The 20,568-nt window shown below is 37.4% G+C and overlaps 1 protein-coding gene across 1 annotated transcript in view; it reads right to left on the minus strand.

Moving 5' to 3' along the window:
* Nucleotides 1–689: 689 nt before the first annotated feature.
* muc5.1 (mucin 5.1, oligomeric mucus/gel-forming) overlaps nucleotides 690–20,568 on the minus strand; it is a 29,865-nt gene continuing 9,986 nt past the window's right edge. The window contains exons 26-44 of the mRNA XM_067591072.1: nucleotides 10,771–20,523; nucleotides 10,351–10,580; nucleotides 9,130–9,301; nucleotides 8,755–8,999; nucleotides 8,411–8,594; nucleotides 8,043–8,247; nucleotides 7,764–7,942; nucleotides 7,590–7,659; nucleotides 7,169–7,308; nucleotides 7,050–7,081; nucleotides 6,784–6,952; nucleotides 5,138–5,236; nucleotides 4,980–5,020; nucleotides 4,345–4,467; nucleotides 3,522–3,623; nucleotides 3,272–3,400; nucleotides 2,668–2,707; nucleotides 1,779–1,902; nucleotides 690–1,650 (exon numbers count right to left, since the gene is read on the minus strand). Of these exons, the coding sequence (XP_067447173.1) occupies nucleotides 1,479–1,650; nucleotides 1,779–1,902; nucleotides 2,668–2,707; nucleotides 3,272–3,400; nucleotides 3,522–3,623; nucleotides 4,345–4,467; nucleotides 4,980–5,020; nucleotides 5,138–5,236; nucleotides 6,784–6,952; nucleotides 7,050–7,081; nucleotides 7,169–7,308; nucleotides 7,590–7,659; nucleotides 7,764–7,942; nucleotides 8,043–8,247; nucleotides 8,411–8,594; nucleotides 8,755–8,999; nucleotides 9,130–9,301; nucleotides 10,351–10,580; nucleotides 10,771–20,523 (12,209 nt within the window). The 3' untranslated portion in view covers nucleotides 690–1,478. The remainder of the gene's footprint in view (nucleotides 1,651–1,778; nucleotides 1,903–2,667; nucleotides 2,708–3,271; nucleotides 3,401–3,521; nucleotides 3,624–4,344; nucleotides 4,468–4,979; nucleotides 5,021–5,137; nucleotides 5,237–6,783; nucleotides 6,953–7,049; nucleotides 7,082–7,168; nucleotides 7,309–7,589; nucleotides 7,660–7,763; nucleotides 7,943–8,042; nucleotides 8,248–8,410; nucleotides 8,595–8,754; nucleotides 9,000–9,129; nucleotides 9,302–10,350; nucleotides 10,581–10,770; nucleotides 20,524–20,568) is intronic.

A 20,568-nucleotide genomic window follows, 5' to 3' on the forward strand; every position in this document is an offset into this window, starting at 1 on the left:
AGATTAATCAATAATGAAAATAATCGTTAATTGTTATATAATGGCACACTTAATCACATTAACAAAACCACTAATATTCATGTTATTAATGGTGATATTAAACTTGATTAAAATAGCACATTTAATATATGAGATAATATATATTTTGATACTTATTTTATACTTAATTTGTTCAGTTTTATTTTATTTTAATTGTCTGATTTTACTGCTTAAATGTTTTAACCATGTGAAGCACTTTGTAACTGTTTTGTGTTGAGTGCTGTATAAATAATGTTTATTATTATTATTATTATTATTCAATTTGTTGCAATATGGTTCACTTAATGTAAAATATCAACATATTTGTTTAATAAATGTTTAATTAATAGAATTTATTAAACATTTATCTATTTATTTTTCAAATAGGTAAGGTGATGACAAAAAAAGTTTTAGAATCACTTTCATGAATTATGAAAAAGTATTCTTGGAAGTGAACTCAGACTCAATATATTTGTTTGTAGGTGACTGACTGTACTTATCTACATATCAAATAATCAAATATAACATGTAGGCCTAATATGTTATATTAATAGCATAATCATAAAATAATACATGAAATGATGAATATAAAATTGTAGATGATGGTACAAAATCTCCTTAAGAAATACACATGACATTAAAAAAACAAGAACACATGATCATCAGTAAATCTGTGCATTTTAATGACAACGAAGAAATTCAGATTTGACAGACGTTTGACACTTCAGATAGTTTGGATTGTATTCTTACACTCTTTCCTCAATCACTAGGATATATTCATCAAATTATGAGACAATTTATATTGATGGAATGGTTAGAAATAATGACCACTAATAGTTTAAAATTAAAATCCATGTTTTATGTTTTACCACAAATATATTTCTCATGTCCAATGCAAAAGAAAGTCTACTGAAAGTATTGCTACAACGTATTGTATATCTGAACCCATTCTTGTGTCTTTTATCTTTCAAGTCAGTAAAAGGAAGCGAAACACCCTCTAAGGCTGAAAACACCACATGGAGATTGACAGAGATTGTAAAAAGGAACCACCCCTTCAAAAGCTAAAAGAGTCACCATGACACCAATATGTGCTGTTGAAGTAATGACGGCTATTGTGAAAGTTCAAAGGGCCAATTCCCAGAGGTGAAGGAAACATTTTATCACCATTTAGCACTATGGACAAAACCATGCAGGTCTAATATCTCAAAGTATGAAACATTTCAGACCATGATGTTTAACTAATTTGGAATATGGGACTGCTGATAAATCTCAGCCTTAATGTAACAGCTAATACACTAAAGATGTGCCTCTGGTGGTCTTCACATATTGAGTCTTGACTCTCCTAATTTTTAGAGTGGAGTGGAATTGTTAAAGATTATAAAAGTATATTTGACAGAATTTCAGTTCAATAAAGCTTATTTTTCATTTTGTTTGCCTCTCATAATGTTTGAACATTAGTCCTAGGTGCTCTTTTTACATTCGGCGACTTGGCAACCACACTTGTCAACTGAAATGTAGGAGTGTTTTATCTTTGTGCCATCAGAGCAGATCATCTCCACTTCCTTCTTGCTGGTGGCCATTTCTTGACAGCATGAGCATGAATGCATCAAATTGTTGCTCTCCGCAGAATACCTGTAAATAAAGACAGTTTCAGACAGGATTTCCATCAGTCACGGGCTGTACAATGTAAACAAACACTTCTCTCAAAAATGACTAAAAGTGATTTTAGCTGGACTGAGAATCTTTGTTATAAATCTCACATTGAGGACGACGCTCCACAGGACCCCTCGCAGGCTGTGATTTCCACTGGCACAACTGACTTGCAGTTCTTTGTCTGCAGATAGGTGGTGTTTGTGTGCTTTTGACAGTTGTAACGAGGAGTACCTGTGAATAAAACATTAAAATATTTTTTTTATCTTGTTGCAACAATTACATATTGCACACAAATGCAGGTAAGTGAAAATTTCAGTAGCCAAATAAAACTGGCCACTGAAATAACTGGATGGGTAGATGTTGGAAGATTTAGCCTTTCTTATAAATATATATTCTGGTCTTAATTTTACATTTAATGATTAGTTGGTCAATTGCTCGGTTGATCTAAAGAAAATTAATCATCAACAATTTTGATAATCAATTAATCATTTCTAGCAGAAAAGCAGTTAATAAAATGTGAGGATTTGTTGCTTTTTCTGTTTTATAGCATTGTGAATTGAATATTTGGGGGTTTTAGACTGTTGGTCTGACAAAAGAAGGGATTTGAAGACAACATGTCAGTCTCTGTAATTTACAGTATGATTGGCATTTTTTGCTATTTACTTACATTTCATAGATTTAAAGCTTAATTCCAAAAAATATTGACAGATTAATCAATTATAAAAATAATTATGCATTGCAGTCCCACTGCAGACATTTTATGTTTTTATCACTCTAAAATCATGCTAAGAGTAGCAGGGGATAACAGTACACTTTAAGTGTGAGGTAAAAGTGCTCACTTGTAAGTGAAATCATTCAAATTAAGAAACCTTTTCTTTTTCTTTTACAAGTTGTGAATGAGGCTCATAATGCTCTTTTTATGCATAACTCCATTTTCAAGAATAGATAACTGAACATGTTGTCTAATTTGTACGTATCTTATCGACTAATACTTACAGGTTTTGCAACAGCCGTTCATGTCACTTTGTTCAGTACCCTGTAATATAAACAATATGGGATGTCAGAATTTAGATACACAACACAAAGTCACATATGAGTCACTTGTAAAACTGGTGCTTTTGCTCAAGGCGATATGATATGATATAATATTTCCTCTTCACTATGTATTTGTGTATTTCAGCACATTTGGTGTATTGCAACATAAACATTAACAATCATTTACAGTAACCATAGTATTAATAATTTCAGCCCATTTACAAATACATTTATTTGTATTTAGCTTACAGTGCAATGTCAGTGTATTTAAGACCAATTGTTTGAACATGAATTTGTCTAATTAATTAATTAGCCTGAATCAAACGTCTAATATCCTGAAGGTAAGTGATCCTTGCAAAAATGTTACACATTGCATTAGCAGAGATAACAAAACTAACCCCATATAATTTTCATTTATGTCTGATAGATGTAAATTTTAAGCCTTAAAACTGTTACAGATGCAGTTTGGATGCAAAGTGCACTGCAACATAAACCAGCGTCAGTTCAGATATTTAGCTGCCAGAAATAAGAATTTATGCTCCTTTCAGGACTGAATTATACTCACAGGAACGCAGTTGTCTGGATCAAAGTGAGGGCACTTTGTTACATTTACAGAGACAATAAGGTCATCCTTCAGCTTTTGGCAGTCATACTTGGTACAGTTGTCATTTGGTGGCGACCAAGACTGAGAAGGCTATTAGAAGAGTAGAAGAGGTCAATCAGTGAACATAAACGATTCTGAGTAATAACACAGTTTAATATTACAGGAGCTTGTGACCCTGATTCTAAAGGTGTTTCTGTTACACTTTACTTACCTCAATAATTATTGGAGAAGTGAGGCCTGGGAGCTCAAGAATACATTTTGTCCTTTTACATGTTCCACAACATTGTCCAGGTTGATTTACATACTCATAGCCCTATTTAAAAAAAAAACACAAATCAATATGGTCTGCAGCTTTAGAGATCAATTTAATTTAATTCATACATAATTAGTAATTAGTAGAATGTACAATATTTCACCCTTGAGGGTGTTATCTAGTGATATCCTTAATTTATTCCCCCGAGCAAATTGAGGTGAATGAAATTTATAGTTTGTGGTGCTCAAAACACTGAAAATTCCCATTTAATTCAACAGCAAAATAAATTTCCAGTGATATTGTCATTGATACCATGATAACTACAGGATACACTGTTTTAATAAGAACTATTTATTCAATAGAAGAAATTTTATTCACCTCTATTATGTTCGGATGGTGGCATAAGACAGATGCCTAGATACTAGATAATGACTAGACTAGATAATCCTATAGATACATGAGAAAATATCGTTTTCATATTTCTTTAAGCACGGGTATGTTTCCAGTCAATACCAGCATTTAAGGCTGCATCCTTTCACGTTCAAGCCTATCAACATGTGCAGATAAAGAACAATAATATATCAACAGCTGCTGCTGTGCAGGTCAAAAGTACGTTTTTATAGATTTTTAAACTATGAAACATATAGAATGTGCTGTCATATTATATATTTTTCTAAAATAATTGCACTGAATTCAGCACTTTACCGTTCACTATATTTAACTAAACTATTCAATACTTAAAAAAAACGGTTATACTTTCAATATTGCCATGTAAAAGTACCTCTGGACAATGAATGATGCAGTCTATCACATGACACTGAATGATGTTCAACTTGGTGTCTGGATCTTGAGCTTCAGTACAGTGGCATGTTTCACATGGACTTTTGGGAAAAGTCATATTTGGCTGTAAAAGAACATAAAAGTCATTACATGAGGGTATAAATCTGCCCTTTTTAATAGCTTCTACTAAGAATACAGTAGTAGTTAAGTAGTATGGCAATAAAATGTGAACCATTTTGTATAAATATCAATAAATAAAAACTCTTATGTATTTTTACCACAAATATATTTTATATATTTATAAGAATGGTGAGGAATTGTGAGCTATATTCAACCTAAAAAATGATTGATGACCTAACTTAAATCAGAGATTGCAGAGTTTTAGGAGTATTAACACATTATGAATATTAAAACTCTTTCTTTTTTCTTTCTAAATATTTTTATGACTCTGAATTATGGAAGAGTTTGTACAAAAAGGACTAAACTGTAATTCCTTATGTTTCTATTTGCTATGCATAGAAATGTCTTAAAATTAAAGCTATTATTCTACATTTTGTCATCTGGAATCCAACACTTTAACAAGCAAATACACATAATAGAAAACATGTGAAATATATACAGTATATTGCTGCTTACCCTGTATTCAGTTTCATTGAAGACACAGACGCCTTTGGGTACTAGATAATAAAAATGTAAACACATATGATCAATTAAAGGCTAAAATGCTTAGTTTCTAGTCTTTCACACACTAATACTAGAAGTAAATGTAACTGAACACTGTACACAGAGCTTACCACATGAGGGGCAGCAACTATCATTTGAGACTTGGATCTCCAACTCAAATCCCAGTTTGCACTTCTGTTTCAGCACAGAACAGCTTTTTTTGTCACATTCTGTTGGTTGAATTGAAATGAAACGAAGATTACCAAAAAAAATGTTAGATACAGTAACTGAAATGATTTAGAATTGAATTATAACTCCTGATGAATAGATTGCTTAATATATGTCACATAACTTCAAAAATGAATGAGTTTCTTCATTGTGAAAAAAGTCAGAATAAATGGCATGAACACCATTTTTCATCGAGAAATGGTTAAGCGTGGACCACTGGTTCACTGAATTATACAGTATAATAGAATGTAAAGTTCTAGCTTTAATTAATTCCAAATATGTACAGAAAACAAAACTAACAACCCTTAAAAATAACTGCAAATAATCTAATTGCAGATTTGGAAAAATGAAAAAATACTGACACTCATCATTTTTTTTGTTTGCTTTGTACATCGCTATGTTTTTTAAAATTATTTATTTACTTATTTATTTAAAGCTTCAAACCCTAATGTGGATATTTCATTTACTTATTCTGTATTTTTCCATTTTTTATTTTACATGTATGTAGTCTTTGCATGTAATTATAAAATCCTCCGTTATTGCACGTTGCTTATTCAATCACAGCATGTCACAGCTTACCACAACATTAAATTAGTATTAATAATGATTACAGATGATATACAGGTGATATGCACAGCTAAAGTATTTCTGTCTGTAATCATGTGCCTATTCAACATGTCTCTCTTGCATATCTGAATTCATGGTAAAGGAATACTTCAGAATATTAGTAATTTGGTGTATGTATACTGTATGCTTCTGCTTTCCATGTTTTAATTAGTGCCTAATAATGTAGTATTACGTGTCGTCTTGTTTACTGCATATCTCTATTATTATTATCTATTATTATTTATTGCTTTGCATGCGGTGTATTGTATCATTCAATTAGCACCTTACAATGTAGGATATTGGCGTCCTTCATGATATTTTTACTGATATTAATATTCTTTTTTTCTTATTGTTCTGAATGCTTATAAACAATTTCAATAACTTAAATTTAATCTTTTAGGGTGAAATATTACATAGTCACCCTTAAAGATGAATAATGTGCACTGTTCCTATTAAATTAATGAATAAATAGATAAAATTAGCATCGTACTTCCATTAAGTTGAGACAGAGAGAGACAAAAAAAATTGATACAGCACAGGCCGCCATATCCTGACTTTATGTCCCTCAAATGGGTCAAACTCCAAAATGCATCTCACTAATGAGACCCACCCGGTAAACACCTATGTCTTTAAACTCTGCACCCGCTGATTTGTAATGCTGTCTTTTTGCAAGGCTTTCAGTTGAAATTCTTGTAAAAGTCTTTTTAGTCAAACTGAGATAACACTGTCAGGTATATTTTCTCTGGCTTTAGAGCTACAGAAGACATTATTCAAGTATTTTCACAGGCTAAGTAGTACTCCCAATGACTAGTAAACTGATCTTTGTATGTAAAATCATTGGAGTGCCACTTAAATCATCTTTTTAAAAAATTGTTGCTATTGTATTGTACCTGTCTCTGTTACAACACTACGTTAGCCGATGTAGGCATGTGGAAACACTTACCACATGTCAGTCTCTCACAGCAGTCCACTGTGTGGTTCACCAACACCTCACCTTCCTTGTTACAGGTTATGGGTTCTTGAGTGGGACATGCGAGAGGCTCACACTGAACACTCAGTGTGTCCTCATCACAAACACACTGCTTACAGCCACTCCGCCAAGTGTCACCAAGCTGTTTGAGTGATGAAACAGAGTTAATGTCACAACAACAACAACAACAAAACATATGAATAACGTGAATGATGAAATTAATGTATTGTTGCATTTACCTGTTTAGGTTGGCCATCAGGTCCAGTGCAACCTTTAACAAGAAAAACAATCAGTATACCTTTATATTTATTTATTCACAAATAATACGATTTTGCTTCACTACAGAAAATGATCTTACAGGAGGAGACACAGAGGTCGGAGTTTGAACTGAACAAGGTCATCCCCTCTGGGCAGAAACATCCCTCCATAAATGCAGTACAGACACGGTCCTGGTTTCTTTTTTCTCCCTGGCATTTTTGTGTATACTTCTCATTGTATCTATGTATGAAAGGAATTGATGGTAAAAAACACACACACATAATTATTTCATAAATACAATGATAAATGTTGTTTGTAATGCAGTGCATACACCAAATATTACACTGCTTGAATAAGACTTTTTTATGCTTTCATTTAAACTTATATCATGGAAACTATGTAATACTCGTAGTGGAAACAGCGGCTTGCTTTATATGGCTATATGGCGAAATTTTCTTTAGAATTTCAAGCTGCTATTATTTAATTGCTGATATTCATAAAAAGAACGAAAGAGTGATTACCGTGCATTGCAAGTTGGTATAACAATTGGTCCACAAGGCTTGTAGACTTTATTTTCTGGACATTTATGCTCTACAATAAGAGAAAGTGGATTTACACATCAAATTGATGAAAGAAGGAATTTTGATATCTAGAAGTAACATTGCTTGCATTCCACTAAAACAGAGCCCTCTTACCGCATTGTCCATTTGTAGCGTTCCTCCAGTCTACACAGACAGACGCTTCAGTGCACATCATGGCATACGCCTCCATACTGAAACAACCCACACTGGGATCCTTCATGTGGCAAACATCAAATTTACAGGCCTCATAAACGTTTTGTGGTGGAATTACTTTGTGGCATTCCTCAAACACCCTTAGTGTACAAATAAAAACAAAGCAGGCTGTTAATCCAAGTGATACTGGAGAATTAACTGACATTATATTGTATTCATGTTTACACTCCAAATTCTTACTTGCTTATCAAAACTTCACAAATATCAGGTTTGCAAGGTGTTGATGTTGGTGTTGGTTTTGGTGAAGGAGGAGGAGGAGGTGGCTTCTCACAATATGGCTTCTTCTTATCTGGTACATGCCACTGATGTGCCATCTCAGAGCAAGAGGGATGAATCTGGCCAGTTGGTAATCTGCAGTCATTTTTTCTATAATTGTCACAGGTACCTAGTGACAGCAAATGCCAACTGTTACAATCCACGTTACCTCACACAGAACATTCACGGGCACTTCCATATTAAGTCTATATATTTTTATCTATTAACATAACGTGCAGCTTCATCTGATGTTCGAGAAGTTTATTCTAACAGCAAATTGATTATCAGCTCACCACATTGTCCCTCTGTGTTGTTGTGGAAAAGGGAATACGGCAAGTCAACACTGAATAAAAGCCCTTTGAACATCACAACTGCTTCAATTTCTGGGATTCTCAGAAGCAGCTCAATTGCAGTACTTGTGATGATGAAGTCATTATTAGAGTAGGTTGGAAATATGCGTTTGCCGTTGACGAACACCTAAACAAGTAGAACATTAGTGAGAATCCTGAGAAGGCCTCAGGTTTCTTCATATTTACTGTACATAACACAACACAAAACAACAGATTATCATTGTATACTATTTACATAAATTCAAGTAGAATAATTTAAATAAGTTACGAGAGTTTGTGCAATTTACCATGTTCACTGTCTTTGGGATCCTCTCCTGTGTAAGAATAACTTCATAGTTTTTGTAGTACACAATCAAGGCATTAGCACAGGTCACAGTTCCAGAGGCATCACAGTTTTCGTTGTCAATAAGGACCTTAAAATTGTGTCGAGGAATGATCTCTTTGACCAGGACATAGGTGCAGTTTTTCTGGAAGCTGTAATATTGGCCATCAAATGTCACATAATGAGGATCTCCCCAGCCAGAGCAAACACCTGTAAAAATTAGATAATGTCATTGAGTGTTACACCAAAGAAAACAGTATATTGTATACAGTATAATTTGCATGTATATATTTAAGATGTTGCTTGAATATGACTTTTTTATGCTTTCATTTAAACTTACATTTGCACTCATAGTGGAAACAGCAGCCTGCTTTATCATAAACCTTAACTGCAGGTTGCCTATTTTCACATTTAGGTATGGGTCCTGGGTAACATGGCACATGTTCTTTCATTACTTTTCCATCAACACATGTTTCATTGGCACAGTTGTCTAAACTCCAGGTCTCACCATCCTGTGAAGGACAAAATTACACTTTTAGCAATCTGCTACTGCAAAAAAAGAACATTTCTATGTTTATAGAACATTTATAACATATGAGCTAGTGGAAGAATTTGTTTCATGGACATGTGTATATGATTGCGGAAACAAGGAAATTATTTTATTAACTGTACATATAATGCCAAGTTGATATATACATGATCATCCTCATGATGAAATATTTTAATAGTATTTGATATTTATTGTGTTGTTTATTGATTTGTTTATTTATTATTATTTCTATCTTTCAGTTTGTCTGGTTTTGCATGTTGTGAGGTGGTGTTACAGTATGTTGGAATGTCGTTTTATGTCTGTTAATAGGGTGTGATGGGATTGAACCCCAGGAAGAATAGCCCAAAGGGACACCTATAATTCATATAAAATGATACAATAATTGACCTTTGTTCCAATATTCTGCAACTACAACTACTACAACTACTGCAATTTTAAGATTTCAAGATATATGACAACACTGCCTTCTTGCTTTGAAAAATAATTTGTATCTTATATGGTTTTTCTCTCAGAACACTTCAAATTTCCAAACTAATTCTGATGTCTCAAATCACACTCACACTGTAGGTGCACACCTTAAACTCAGATTAAAGGTTAGCACAGATAAAGTTTTCCCCTTCAGCAGATGAATGTGAAAACAGCCTTCTAGTATCAAACTTCACACATACATCAATCTGCACAGTGAAAGTCAAACATCCAAGTGAAGTAACAATAACTGCAGTTTTGAGGGGAGAAGGGGTTTATATCTGACAATATAAAAGCTTCCTGTTTCATCCCATACTAGTGTAGACATTCCCCAGGGAGGCATGTCAGTGTGAAAATCAATGAACAAGCAGCCATTAAATGAATCAGTGATACCATGTTGATGATATTGACAACTCAAAAGAACAATGCAAGTTTTAAAAGTGCATTGAAAGGCACTGAAAACTTCCTTCCCTTCCTCCAAGGCTATCTTACAAACATATTATCTGTTCCTTCAAAATATACGTTTGTATAGTTAAATTCAAATACCTTTCTAGGTGGTGTGAGATATGAACAGTCTTTTGGGGGTTTCACAGTGGATACTGTAGTTGTACTGGTTGTTGAGCCAATTGTGCCAGATTTTGTGGTGGTGGTTGTGGCAGGGGTTGGTGGAGTAGTAGAGTGACATGGTCTGGCCAGCTTCTCAACATGGCATGTCGAATTGCAATATGCAGTGAAACACCAGCCTGCTCCATCAGTCTTATTGTACATGAAACTACCTACATGAGGACAAAATCAAGGCAGTAAGAGCAAAATGACCAGTGACATGAGAAAATCAAGACAAAAACAATTTAGACAGCCAGTTGTGATCAGATATGCCAGGCTGCATTTTAAGGAGAGGTATAACTATGATCTAAAAGTTATAACGATAATATGAACAAAAACTGATGACAAAATCACACTGCTTACCAGGAGAGAAAGTCTGATCCAAGTACTTGCAGAAACATTCAACTGGGGTTGAAGACTGAAGGGTTGAAGTCGATGAAGTTGTGGTTTCGAGAGTTAGTGAGGTGGGCTTTTCTGTGGTTTCTTCTAGGGTAGTTGGCTTTCCTTTGGCTGTGGCAGCAGTAGTCCTGAGCCTTTCTGTTGTGGTAAACATTTTGGTGGTTGAGGTGGACAATACTGTAAATGTGGTGGGGGATATGATTGGTGTTTTGGTAACTGTAGTTGTTACCAATGACTTTTCTGTGGTTGCAAGGGTGGTGGGTGTTTCTGTGACTGTGGTTTCAGTGGGCTTTTCTGTGGCTGTTGTGTTAATGATGGAGGGCTTTTGGGTGACTGTTGTTGCTGATGGTCTTGAATTCGTAACTACTTTGTGTGTTGTCATGGTAATCTTCTTTGTGGTTGTGGGTTTTTCTGTAACTGTAGTTGGTATGGCTGATTTTTCTGTGATTGTGGTAGGTTTTTCTGTGGTTGTGGTGGCAGTAGTGCTGGATTTTTGTGAAACTGTGGTTGGTGTGGTTGATTGTTCAGTGATTGTGGTTGTTGTGGTTGGTTTTTCTGTGCTCATTGTTAGGGTTGTAGCAGGGGTTGACTCACACACATATCTGCAACATTTGACTCGTATTTCATAGTCATGACAAACAGGTGGTACACCTTGGTCTTTGTTATGACAGATCAGTCCATCTGTTGGGTTGCATGTTACTTTTTGACCCAGATCATTCAAAGATATACCTTTGTATTGTTTCGCTCTACATTCTATTTCCAGAGGCTTTCTGCAAACACTCAGATCTGGATTAGTAATGTTTTCTAGGGATTCATACTCTCCACCATCTGGGGTATTGTCAGGGTAATGATTGTTGATCCAACCTGACCAGTTACAAACAAAGCAGTTAGGTGTTGTGGTTCCTGGAGTGGATTTTTCAGTGATTATTTCTGTTGTTGTGGGTTTTTCCGTGATTGTGGTACGTGTGGCTGGCTTTTCTGTGGTTGAGCTTGTTGGCTTTTTTGTAATTGTGGTGGCTCCCCTTTCTGTTGTTGCTGTGATGATGGTCTCTTTTGTAGTTTCTGTGATTTTTGTTGTGGTGCCAGGCTGTTCTGTGGTTGTAGTTGGTATGGCTGATTTTTCTGTGATTGTGGTAGGTTTTTCTGTGGTTGTGGTGGCAGTAGTGCTGGATTTTTGTGAAACTGTGATTGGTGTGGTTGATTGTTCAGTGATTGTGGTTGTTGTGGTTGGTTTTTCTGTGCTCATTGTTAGGGTTGTAGCAGGGGTTGACTCACACACATATCTGCAACATTTGACTCGTATTTCATAGTCATGACAAACAGGTGGTACACCTTGGTCTTTGTTATGACAGATCAGTCCATCTGTTGGGTTGCATGTTACTTTTTGACCCAGATCATTCAAAGATATATCTTTGTATTGTTTCGCTCTACATTCTATTTCCAGAGGCTTTCTGCAAACACTCAGATCTGGATTAGTAATGTTTTCTAAGGATTCATACTCTCCACCATCTGGGGTATTGTCAGGGTAATGATTGTTGATCCAACCTGACCAGTTACAAACAAAGCAGTTAGGTGTTGTGGTTCCTGGAGTGGATTTTTCAGTGATTGTTTCTGTTGTTGTGGGTTTTTCCGTGATTGTGGTACGTGTGGCTGGCTTTTCTGTGGTTGAGCTTGTTGGCTTTTTTGTAATTGTGGTAGCTCCCCTTTCTGTTGTTGCTGTGATGATGGTCTCTTTTGTAGTTTCTGTGATTTTTGTTGTGGTGCCAGGCTGTTCTGTGGTTGTAGTTGATATGGATGATTTTTCTGTGATTGTGGTAGGTTTTTCTGTGGTTGTGGTGGCAGTAGTGCTGGATTTTTGTGAAACTGTGGTTGGTGTGGTTGATTGTTCAGTGATTGTGGTTGTTGTGGTTGGTTTTTCTGTGCTCATTGTTAGGGTTGTAGCAGGGGTTGGCTCACACATATATCTGCAACATTTGACTCGTATTTCATAGTCATGACAAACAGGTGGTACACCTTGGTCTTTGTTATGACAGATCAGTCCATCTGTTGGGTTGCATGTTACTTTTTGACCCAGATCATTCAAAGATATATCTTTGTATTGTTTCGCTCTACATTCTATTTCCAGAGGCTTTCTGCAAACACTCAGATCTGGATTAGTAATGTTTTCTAGGGATTCATACTCTCCACCATCTGGGGTATTGTCAGGGTAATGATTGTTGATCCAACCTGACCAGTTACAAACAAAGCAGTTAGGTGTTGTGGTTCCTGGAGTGGATTTTTCAGTGATTATTTCTGTTGTTGTGGGTTTTTCCGTGATTGTGGTACGTGTGGCTGGCTTTTCTGTGGTTGAGCTTGTTGGCTTTTTTGTAATTGTGGTGGCTCCCCTTTCTGTTGTTGCTGTGATGATGGTCTCTTTTGTAGTTTCTGTGATTTTTGTTGTGGTGCCAGGCTGTTCTGTGGTTGTAGTTGGTATGGCTGATTTTTCTGTGATTGTGGTAGGTTTTTCTGTGGTTGTGGTGGCAGTAGTGCTGGATTTTTGTGAAACTGTGATTGGTGTGGTTGATTGTTCAGTGATTGTGGTTGTTGTGGTTGGTTTTTCTGTGCTCATTGTTAGGGTTGTAGCAGGGGTTGACTCACACACATATCTGCAACATTTGACTCGTATTTCATAGTCATGACAAACAGGTGGTACACCTTGGTCTTTGTTATGACAGATCAGTCCATCTGTTGGGTTGCATGTTACTTTTTGACCCAGATCATTCAAAGATATATCTTTGTATTGTTTCGCTCTACATTCTATTTCCAGAGGCTTTCTGCAAACACTCAGATCTGGATTAGTAATGTTTTCTAAGGATTCATACTCTCCACCATCTGGGGTATTGTCAGGGTAATGATTGTTGATCCAACCTGACCAGTTACAAACAAAGCAGTTAGGTGTTGTGGTTCCTGGAGTGGATTTTTCAGTGATTGTTTCTGTTGTTGTGGGTTTTTCCGTGATTGTGGTACGTGTGGCTGGCTTTTCTGTGGTTGAGCTTGTTGGCTTTTTTGTAATTGTGGTAGCTCCCCTTTCTGTTGTTGCTGTGATGATGGTCTCTTTTGTAGTTTCTGTGATTTTTGTTGTGGTGCCAGGCTGTTCTGTGGTTGTAGTTGATATGGATGATTTTTCTGTGATTGTGGTAGGTTTTTCTGTGGTTGTGGTGGCAGTAGTGCTGGATTTTTGTGAAACTGTGGTTGGTGTGGTTGATTGTTCAGTGATTGTGGTTGTTGTGGTTGGTTTTTCTGTGCTCATTGTTAGGGTTGTAGCAGGGGTTGGCTCACACATATATCTGCAACATTTGACTCGTATTTCATAGTCATGACAAACAGGTGGTACACCTTGGTCTTTGTTATGACAGATCAGTCCATCTGTTGGGTTGCATGTTACTTTTTGACCCAGATCATTCAAAGATATATCTTTGTATTGTTTCGCTCTACATTCTATTTCCAGAGGCTTTCTGCAAACACTCAGATCTGGATTAGTAATGTTTTCTAGGGATTCATACTCTCCACCATCTGGGGTATTGTCAGGGTAATGATTGTTGATCCAACCTGACCAGTTACAAACAAAGCAGTTAGGTGTTGTGGTTCCTGGGGTGGATTTTTCAGTGATTATTTCTGTTGTTGTGGGTTTTTCCGTGATTGTGGTTTGTGTAGTTGGCTTTTCTGTGGTTGCAAGGGTGGTGGGTATTTCTGTGACTGTGGTTTTAGTGGGCTTTTCTGTGGCTGTTGTGATAATGTTGGAGGGATTTTGGGTGACTGTTGTTGCTGATGGTCTTGAATTCGTAACTACTTTGTGTGTTGTCATGGTAATCTTCTTTGTGGTTGTGGGTTTTTCTGTAACTGTAGTTGGTATGGCTGATTTTTCTGTGATTGTGGTAGGTTTTTCTGTGGTTGTGGTGGCAGTAGTGCTGGATTTTTGTGAAATTGTGGTTGGTGTGGTTGATTGTTCAGTGATTGTGGTTGTTGTGGTTGGTTTTTCTGTGCTCATTGTTAGGGTTGTAGCAGGGGTTGACTCACACACATATCTGCAACATTTGACTCGTATTTCATAGTCATGACAAACAGGTGGTACACCTTGGTCTTTGTTATGACAGATCAGTCCATCTGTTGGGTTGCATGTTACTTTTTGACCCAGATCATTCAAAGATATATCTTTGTATTGTTTCGCTCTACATTCTATTTCCAGAGGCTTTCTGCAAAAACTCAGATCTGGATTAGTAATGTTTTCTAGGGATTCATACTCTCCACCATCTGGGGTATTGTCAGGGTAATGATTGTTGATCCAACCTGACCAGTTACAAACAAAGCAGTTAGGTGTTGTGGTTCCTGGGGTGGATTTTTCAGTGATTGTTTCTGTTGTTGTGGGTTTTTCCGTGATTGTGGTTTGTGTGGTTGGCTTTTCTGTGGTTGAGCTTGTTGGCTTCTTTGTAATTGTGGTGGCTCCCCTTTCTGTTGTTGCTGTGATGATGGTCTCTTTTGTAGTTTCTGTGATTTTTGTTGTGGTGCCAGGCTGTTCTGTGGTTGTAGTTGGTATGGCTGATTTTTCTGTGATTGTGGTAGGTTTTTCTGTGGTTGTGGTGGCAGTAGTGCTGGATTTTTGTGAAATTGTGGTTGGTGTGGTTGATTGTTCAGTGATTGTGGTTGTTGTGGTTGGTTTTTCTGTGCTCATTGTTAGGGTTGTAGCAGGGGTTGGCTCACACATATATCTGCAACATTTGACTCGTATTTCATAGTCATGACAAACAGGTGGTACACCTTGGTCTTTGTTATGACAGATCAGTCCATCTGTTGGGTTGCATGTTACTTTTTGACCCAGATCATTCAAAGATATATCTTTGTATTGTTTCGCTCTACATTCTATTTCCAGAGGCTTTCTGCAAACACTCAGATCTGGATTAGTAATGTTTTCTAGGGATTCATACTCTCCACCATCTGGGGTATTGTCAGGGTAATGATTGTTGATCCAACCTGACCAGTTACAAACAAAGCAGTTAGGTGTTGTGGTTCCTGGGGTGGATTTTTCAGTGATTATTTCTGTTGTTGTGGGTTTTTCCGTGATTGTGGTTTGTGTAGTTGGCTTTTCTGTGGTTGCAAGGGTGGTGGGTATTTCTGTGACTGTGGTTTTAGTGGGCTTTTCTGTGGCTGTTGTGATAATGTTGGAGGGATTTTGGGTGACTGTTGTTGCTGATGGTCTTGAATTCGTAACTACTTTGTGTGTTGTCATGGTAATCTTCTTTGTGGTTGTGGGTTTTTCTGTAACTGTAGTTGGTATGGCTGATTTTTCTGTGATTGTGGTAGGTTTTTCTGTGGTTGTGGTGGCAGTAGTGCTGGATTTTTGTGAAATTGTGGTTGGTGTGGTTGATTGTTCAGTGATTGTGGTTGTTGTGGTTGGTTTTTCTGTGCTCATTGTTAGGGTTGTAGCAGGGGTTGACTCACACACATATCTGCAACATTTGACTCGTATTTCATAGTCATGACAAACAGGTGGTACACCTTGGTCTTTGTTATGACAGATCAGTCCATCTGTTGGGTTGCATGTTACTTTTTGACCCAGATCATTCAAAGATATATCTTTGTATTGTTTCGCTCTACATTCTATTTCCAGAGGCTTTCTGCAAAAACTCAGATCTGGATTAGTAATGTTTTCTAGGGATTCATACTCTCCACCATCTGGGGTATTGTCAGGGTAATGATTGTTGATCCAACCTGACCAGTTACAAACAAAGCAGTTAGGTGTTGTGGTTCCTGGGGTGGATTTTTCAGTGATTGTTTCTGTTGTTGTGGGTTTTTCCATGATTGTGGTTTGTGTGGTTGGCTTTTCTGTGGTTGAGCTTGTTGGCTTCTTTGTAATCATGGTGGCTCCCCTTTCTGTTGTTGCTGTGATGATGGTCTCTTTTGTAGTTTCTGTGATTTTTGTTGTGGTGCCAGGCTGTTCTGTGGTTGTAGTTGGTATGGCTGATTTTTCTGTGATTGTGGTAGGTTTTTCTGTGGTTGTGGTGGCAGTAGTGCTGGATTTTTGTGAAACTGTGGTTGGTGTGGTTGATTGTTCAGTGATTGTGGTTGTTGTGGTTGGTTTTTCTGTGCTCATTGTTAGGGTTGTAGCAGGGGTTGGCTCACACACATATCTGCAACATTTGACTCGTATTTCATAGTCATGACAAACAGGTGGTACACCTTGGTCTTTGTTATGACAGATCAGTCCATCTGTTGGGTTGCATGTTACTTTTTGACCCAGATCATTCAAAGATATATCTTTGTATTGTTTTGCTCTACATTCCATTTCCAGAGGCTTTCTGCAAACACTCAGATCTGGATTAGTAATGTTTTCTAGGGATTCATACTCTCCACCATCTGGGGTATTGTCAGGGTAATGATTGTTGATCCAACCTGACCAGTTACAAACAAAGCAGTTAGGTGTTGTGGTTCCTGGGGTGGATTTTTCAGTGATTGTTTCTGTTGTTGTGGGTTTTTCTGTGGTTGGTGTGGTTGATTGTTCAGTGATTGTGGTTGTTGTGGTTGGTTTTTCTGTGCTCATTGTTAGGGTTGTAGCAGGGGTTGACTCACACATATATCTGCAACATTTGACTCGTATTTCATAGTCATGACAAACAGGTGGTACACCTTGGTCTTTGTTATGACAGATCAGTCCATCTGTTGGGTTGCATGTTACTTTTTGACCCAGATCATTCAAAGATATATCTTTGTATTGTTTCGCTCTACATTCTATTTCCAGAGGCTTTCTGCAAACACTCAGATCTAGATTAGTAATGTTTTCTAGGGATTCATACTCTCCACCATCTGGGGTATTGTCAGGGTATTGATTGTTGATCCAACCTGACCAGTTACAAACAAAGCAGTTAGGTGTTGTGGTTCCTGGGGTGGATTTTTCAGTGATTATTTCTGTTGTTGTGGGTTTTTCCGTGATTGTGGTTGGTGTGGTTGGCTTTTCTGTGGTTGAGCTTGTTGGCTTCTTTGTAATTGTGGTGGCTCCCCTTTCTGTTGTTGCTGTGATGATGGTCTCTTTTGTAGTTTCTGTGATTTTTGTTGTGGTGCCAGGCTGTTCTGTGGTTGTAGTTGGTATGGATGATTTTTCTGTGATTGTGGTAGGTTTTTCTGTGGTTGTGGTGGCAGTAGTGCTGGATTTTTGTGAAACTGTGGTTGGTGTGGTTGATTGTTCAGTGATTGTGGTTGTTGTGGTTGGTTTTTCTGTGCTCATTGTTAGGGTTGTAGCAGGGGTTGACTCACACACATATCTGCAACATTTGACTCGTATTTCATAGTCATGACAAACAGGTGGTACACCTTGGTCTTTGTTATGACAGATCAGTCCATCTGTTGGGTTGCATGTTACTTTTTGACCCAGATCATTCAAAGATATATCTTTGTATTGTTTCGCTCTACATTCTATTTCCAGAGGCTTTCTGCAAAAACTCAGATCTGGATTAGTAATGTTTTCTAGGGATTCATACTCTCCACCATCTGGGGTATTGTCAGGGTAATGATTGTTGATCCAACCTGACCAGTTACAAACAAAGCAGTTAGGTGTTGTGGTTCCTGGGGTGGATTTTTCAGTGATTGTTTCTGTTGTTGTGGGTTTTTCCATGATTGTGGTTTGTGTGGTTGGCTTTTCTGTGGTTGAGCTTGTTGGCTTCTTTGTAATCATGGTGGCTCCCCTTTCTGTTGTTGCTGTGATGATGGTCTCTTTTGTAGTTTCTGTGATTTTTGTTGTGGTGCCAGGCTGTTCTGTGGTTGTAGTTGGTATGGCTGATTTTTCTGTGATTGTGGTAGGTTTTTCTGTGGTTGTGGTGGCAGTAGTGCTGGATTTTTGTGAAACTGTGGTTGGTGTGGTTGATTGTTCAGTGATTGTGGTTGTTGTGGTTGGTTTTTCTGTGCTCATTGTTAGGGTTGTAGCAGGGGTTGGCTCACACACATATCTGCAACATTTGACTCGTATTTCATAGTCATGACAAACAGGTGGTACACCTTGGTCTTTGTTATGACAGATCAGTCCATCTGTTGGGTTGCATGTTACTTTTTGACCCAGATCATTCAAAGATATATCTTTGTATTGTTTTGCTCTACATTCCATTTCCAGAGGCTTTCTGCAAACACTCAGATCTGGATTAGTAATGTTTTCTAGGGATTCATACTCTCCACCATCTGGGGTATTGTCAGGGTAATGATTGTTGATCCAACCTGACCAGTTACAAACAAAGCAGTTAGGTGTTGTGGTTCCTGGGGTGGATTTTTCAGTGATTGTTTCTGTTGTTGTGGGTTTTTCTGTGGTTGGTGTGGTTGATTGTTCAGTGATTGTGGTTGTTGTGGTTGGTTTTTCTGTGCTCATTGTTAGGGTTGTAGCAGGGGTTGACTCACACATATATCTGCAACATTTGACTCGTATTTCATAGTCATGACAAACAGGTGGTACACCTTGGTCTTTGTTATGACAGATCAGTCCATCTGTTGGGTTGCATGTTACTTTTTGACCCAGATCATTCAAAGATATATCTTTGTATTGTTTCGCTCTACATTCTATTTCCAGAGGCTTTCTGCAAACACTCAGATCTAGATTAGTAATGTTTTCTAGGGATTCATACTCTCCACCATCTGGGGTATTGTCAGGGTATTGATTGTTGATCCAACCTGACCAGTTACAAACAAAGCAGTTAGGTGTTGTGGTTCCTGGGGTGGATTTTTCAGTGATTATTTCTGTTGTTGTGGGTTTTTCCGTGATTGTGGTTGGTGTGGTTGGCTTTTCTGTGGTTGAGCTTGTTGGCTTCTTTGTAATTGTGGTGGCTCCCCTTTCTGTTGTTGCTGTGATGATGGTCTCTTTTGTAGTTTCTGTGATTTTTGTTGTGGTGCCAGGCTGTTCTGTGGTTGTAGTTGGTATGGATGATTTTTCTGTGATTGTGGTAGGTTTTTCTGTGGTTGTGGTGGCAGTAGTGCTGGATTTTTGTGAAACTGTGGTTGGTGTGGTTGATTGTTCAGTGATTGTGGTTGTTGTGGTTGGTTTTTCTGTGCTCATTGTTAGGGTTGTAGCAGGGGTTGACTCACACACATATCTGCAACATTTGACTCGTATTTCATAGTCATGACAAACAGGTGGTACACCTTGGTCTTTGTTATGACAGATCAGTCCATCTGTTGGGTTGCATGTTACTTTTTGACCCAGATCATTCAAAGATATATCTTTGTATTGTTTCGCTCTACATTCTATTTCCAGAGGCTTTCTGCAAACACTCAGATCTGGATTAGTAATGTTTTCCAGGGATTCATACTCTCCACCATCTGGGGTATTGTCAGGGTAATGATTGTTGATCCAACCTGACCACTCACAAACGAAGCAGGTGATTTTTGTTGAGGGGATGGTGGTTGTGGGTGAAGGCAATGAGGAAGATGGCACTGCTGTTGTTGTAAAAACTGTTGTTGAGAGTGTCTGAATTGTTGTAACTGCCTTAGTTGAAATGCTTGGAGTAATAGTTTGAGTTGTTGTAAAAACAAAGACTGTTGTAGTAGTTGGTATCTCGGTTGTTGTAGTTGTAGGGCAAGGCTTGACATTTCTGTCAATATTTCCATTTTTTCCACAAACAGCAGTTATACAGGTTCCATCTCCATCATGTGTGTCATAGACTGTTTCTCCATATTTGTATATACGTCCTCCATATAAACAAGTGCAAGCTGTAAAAGACAGTACATTAAATGAATCTGTATTGTTTTACCAGA

The sequence above is a fragment of the Thunnus thynnus genome, chromosome 5, assembly GCF_963924715.1.
Source record: "Thunnus thynnus chromosome 5, fThuThy2.1, whole genome shotgun sequence".
Taxonomy (NCBI): Eukaryota; Metazoa; Chordata; class Actinopteri; order Scombriformes; family Scombridae; genus Thunnus; species Thunnus thynnus.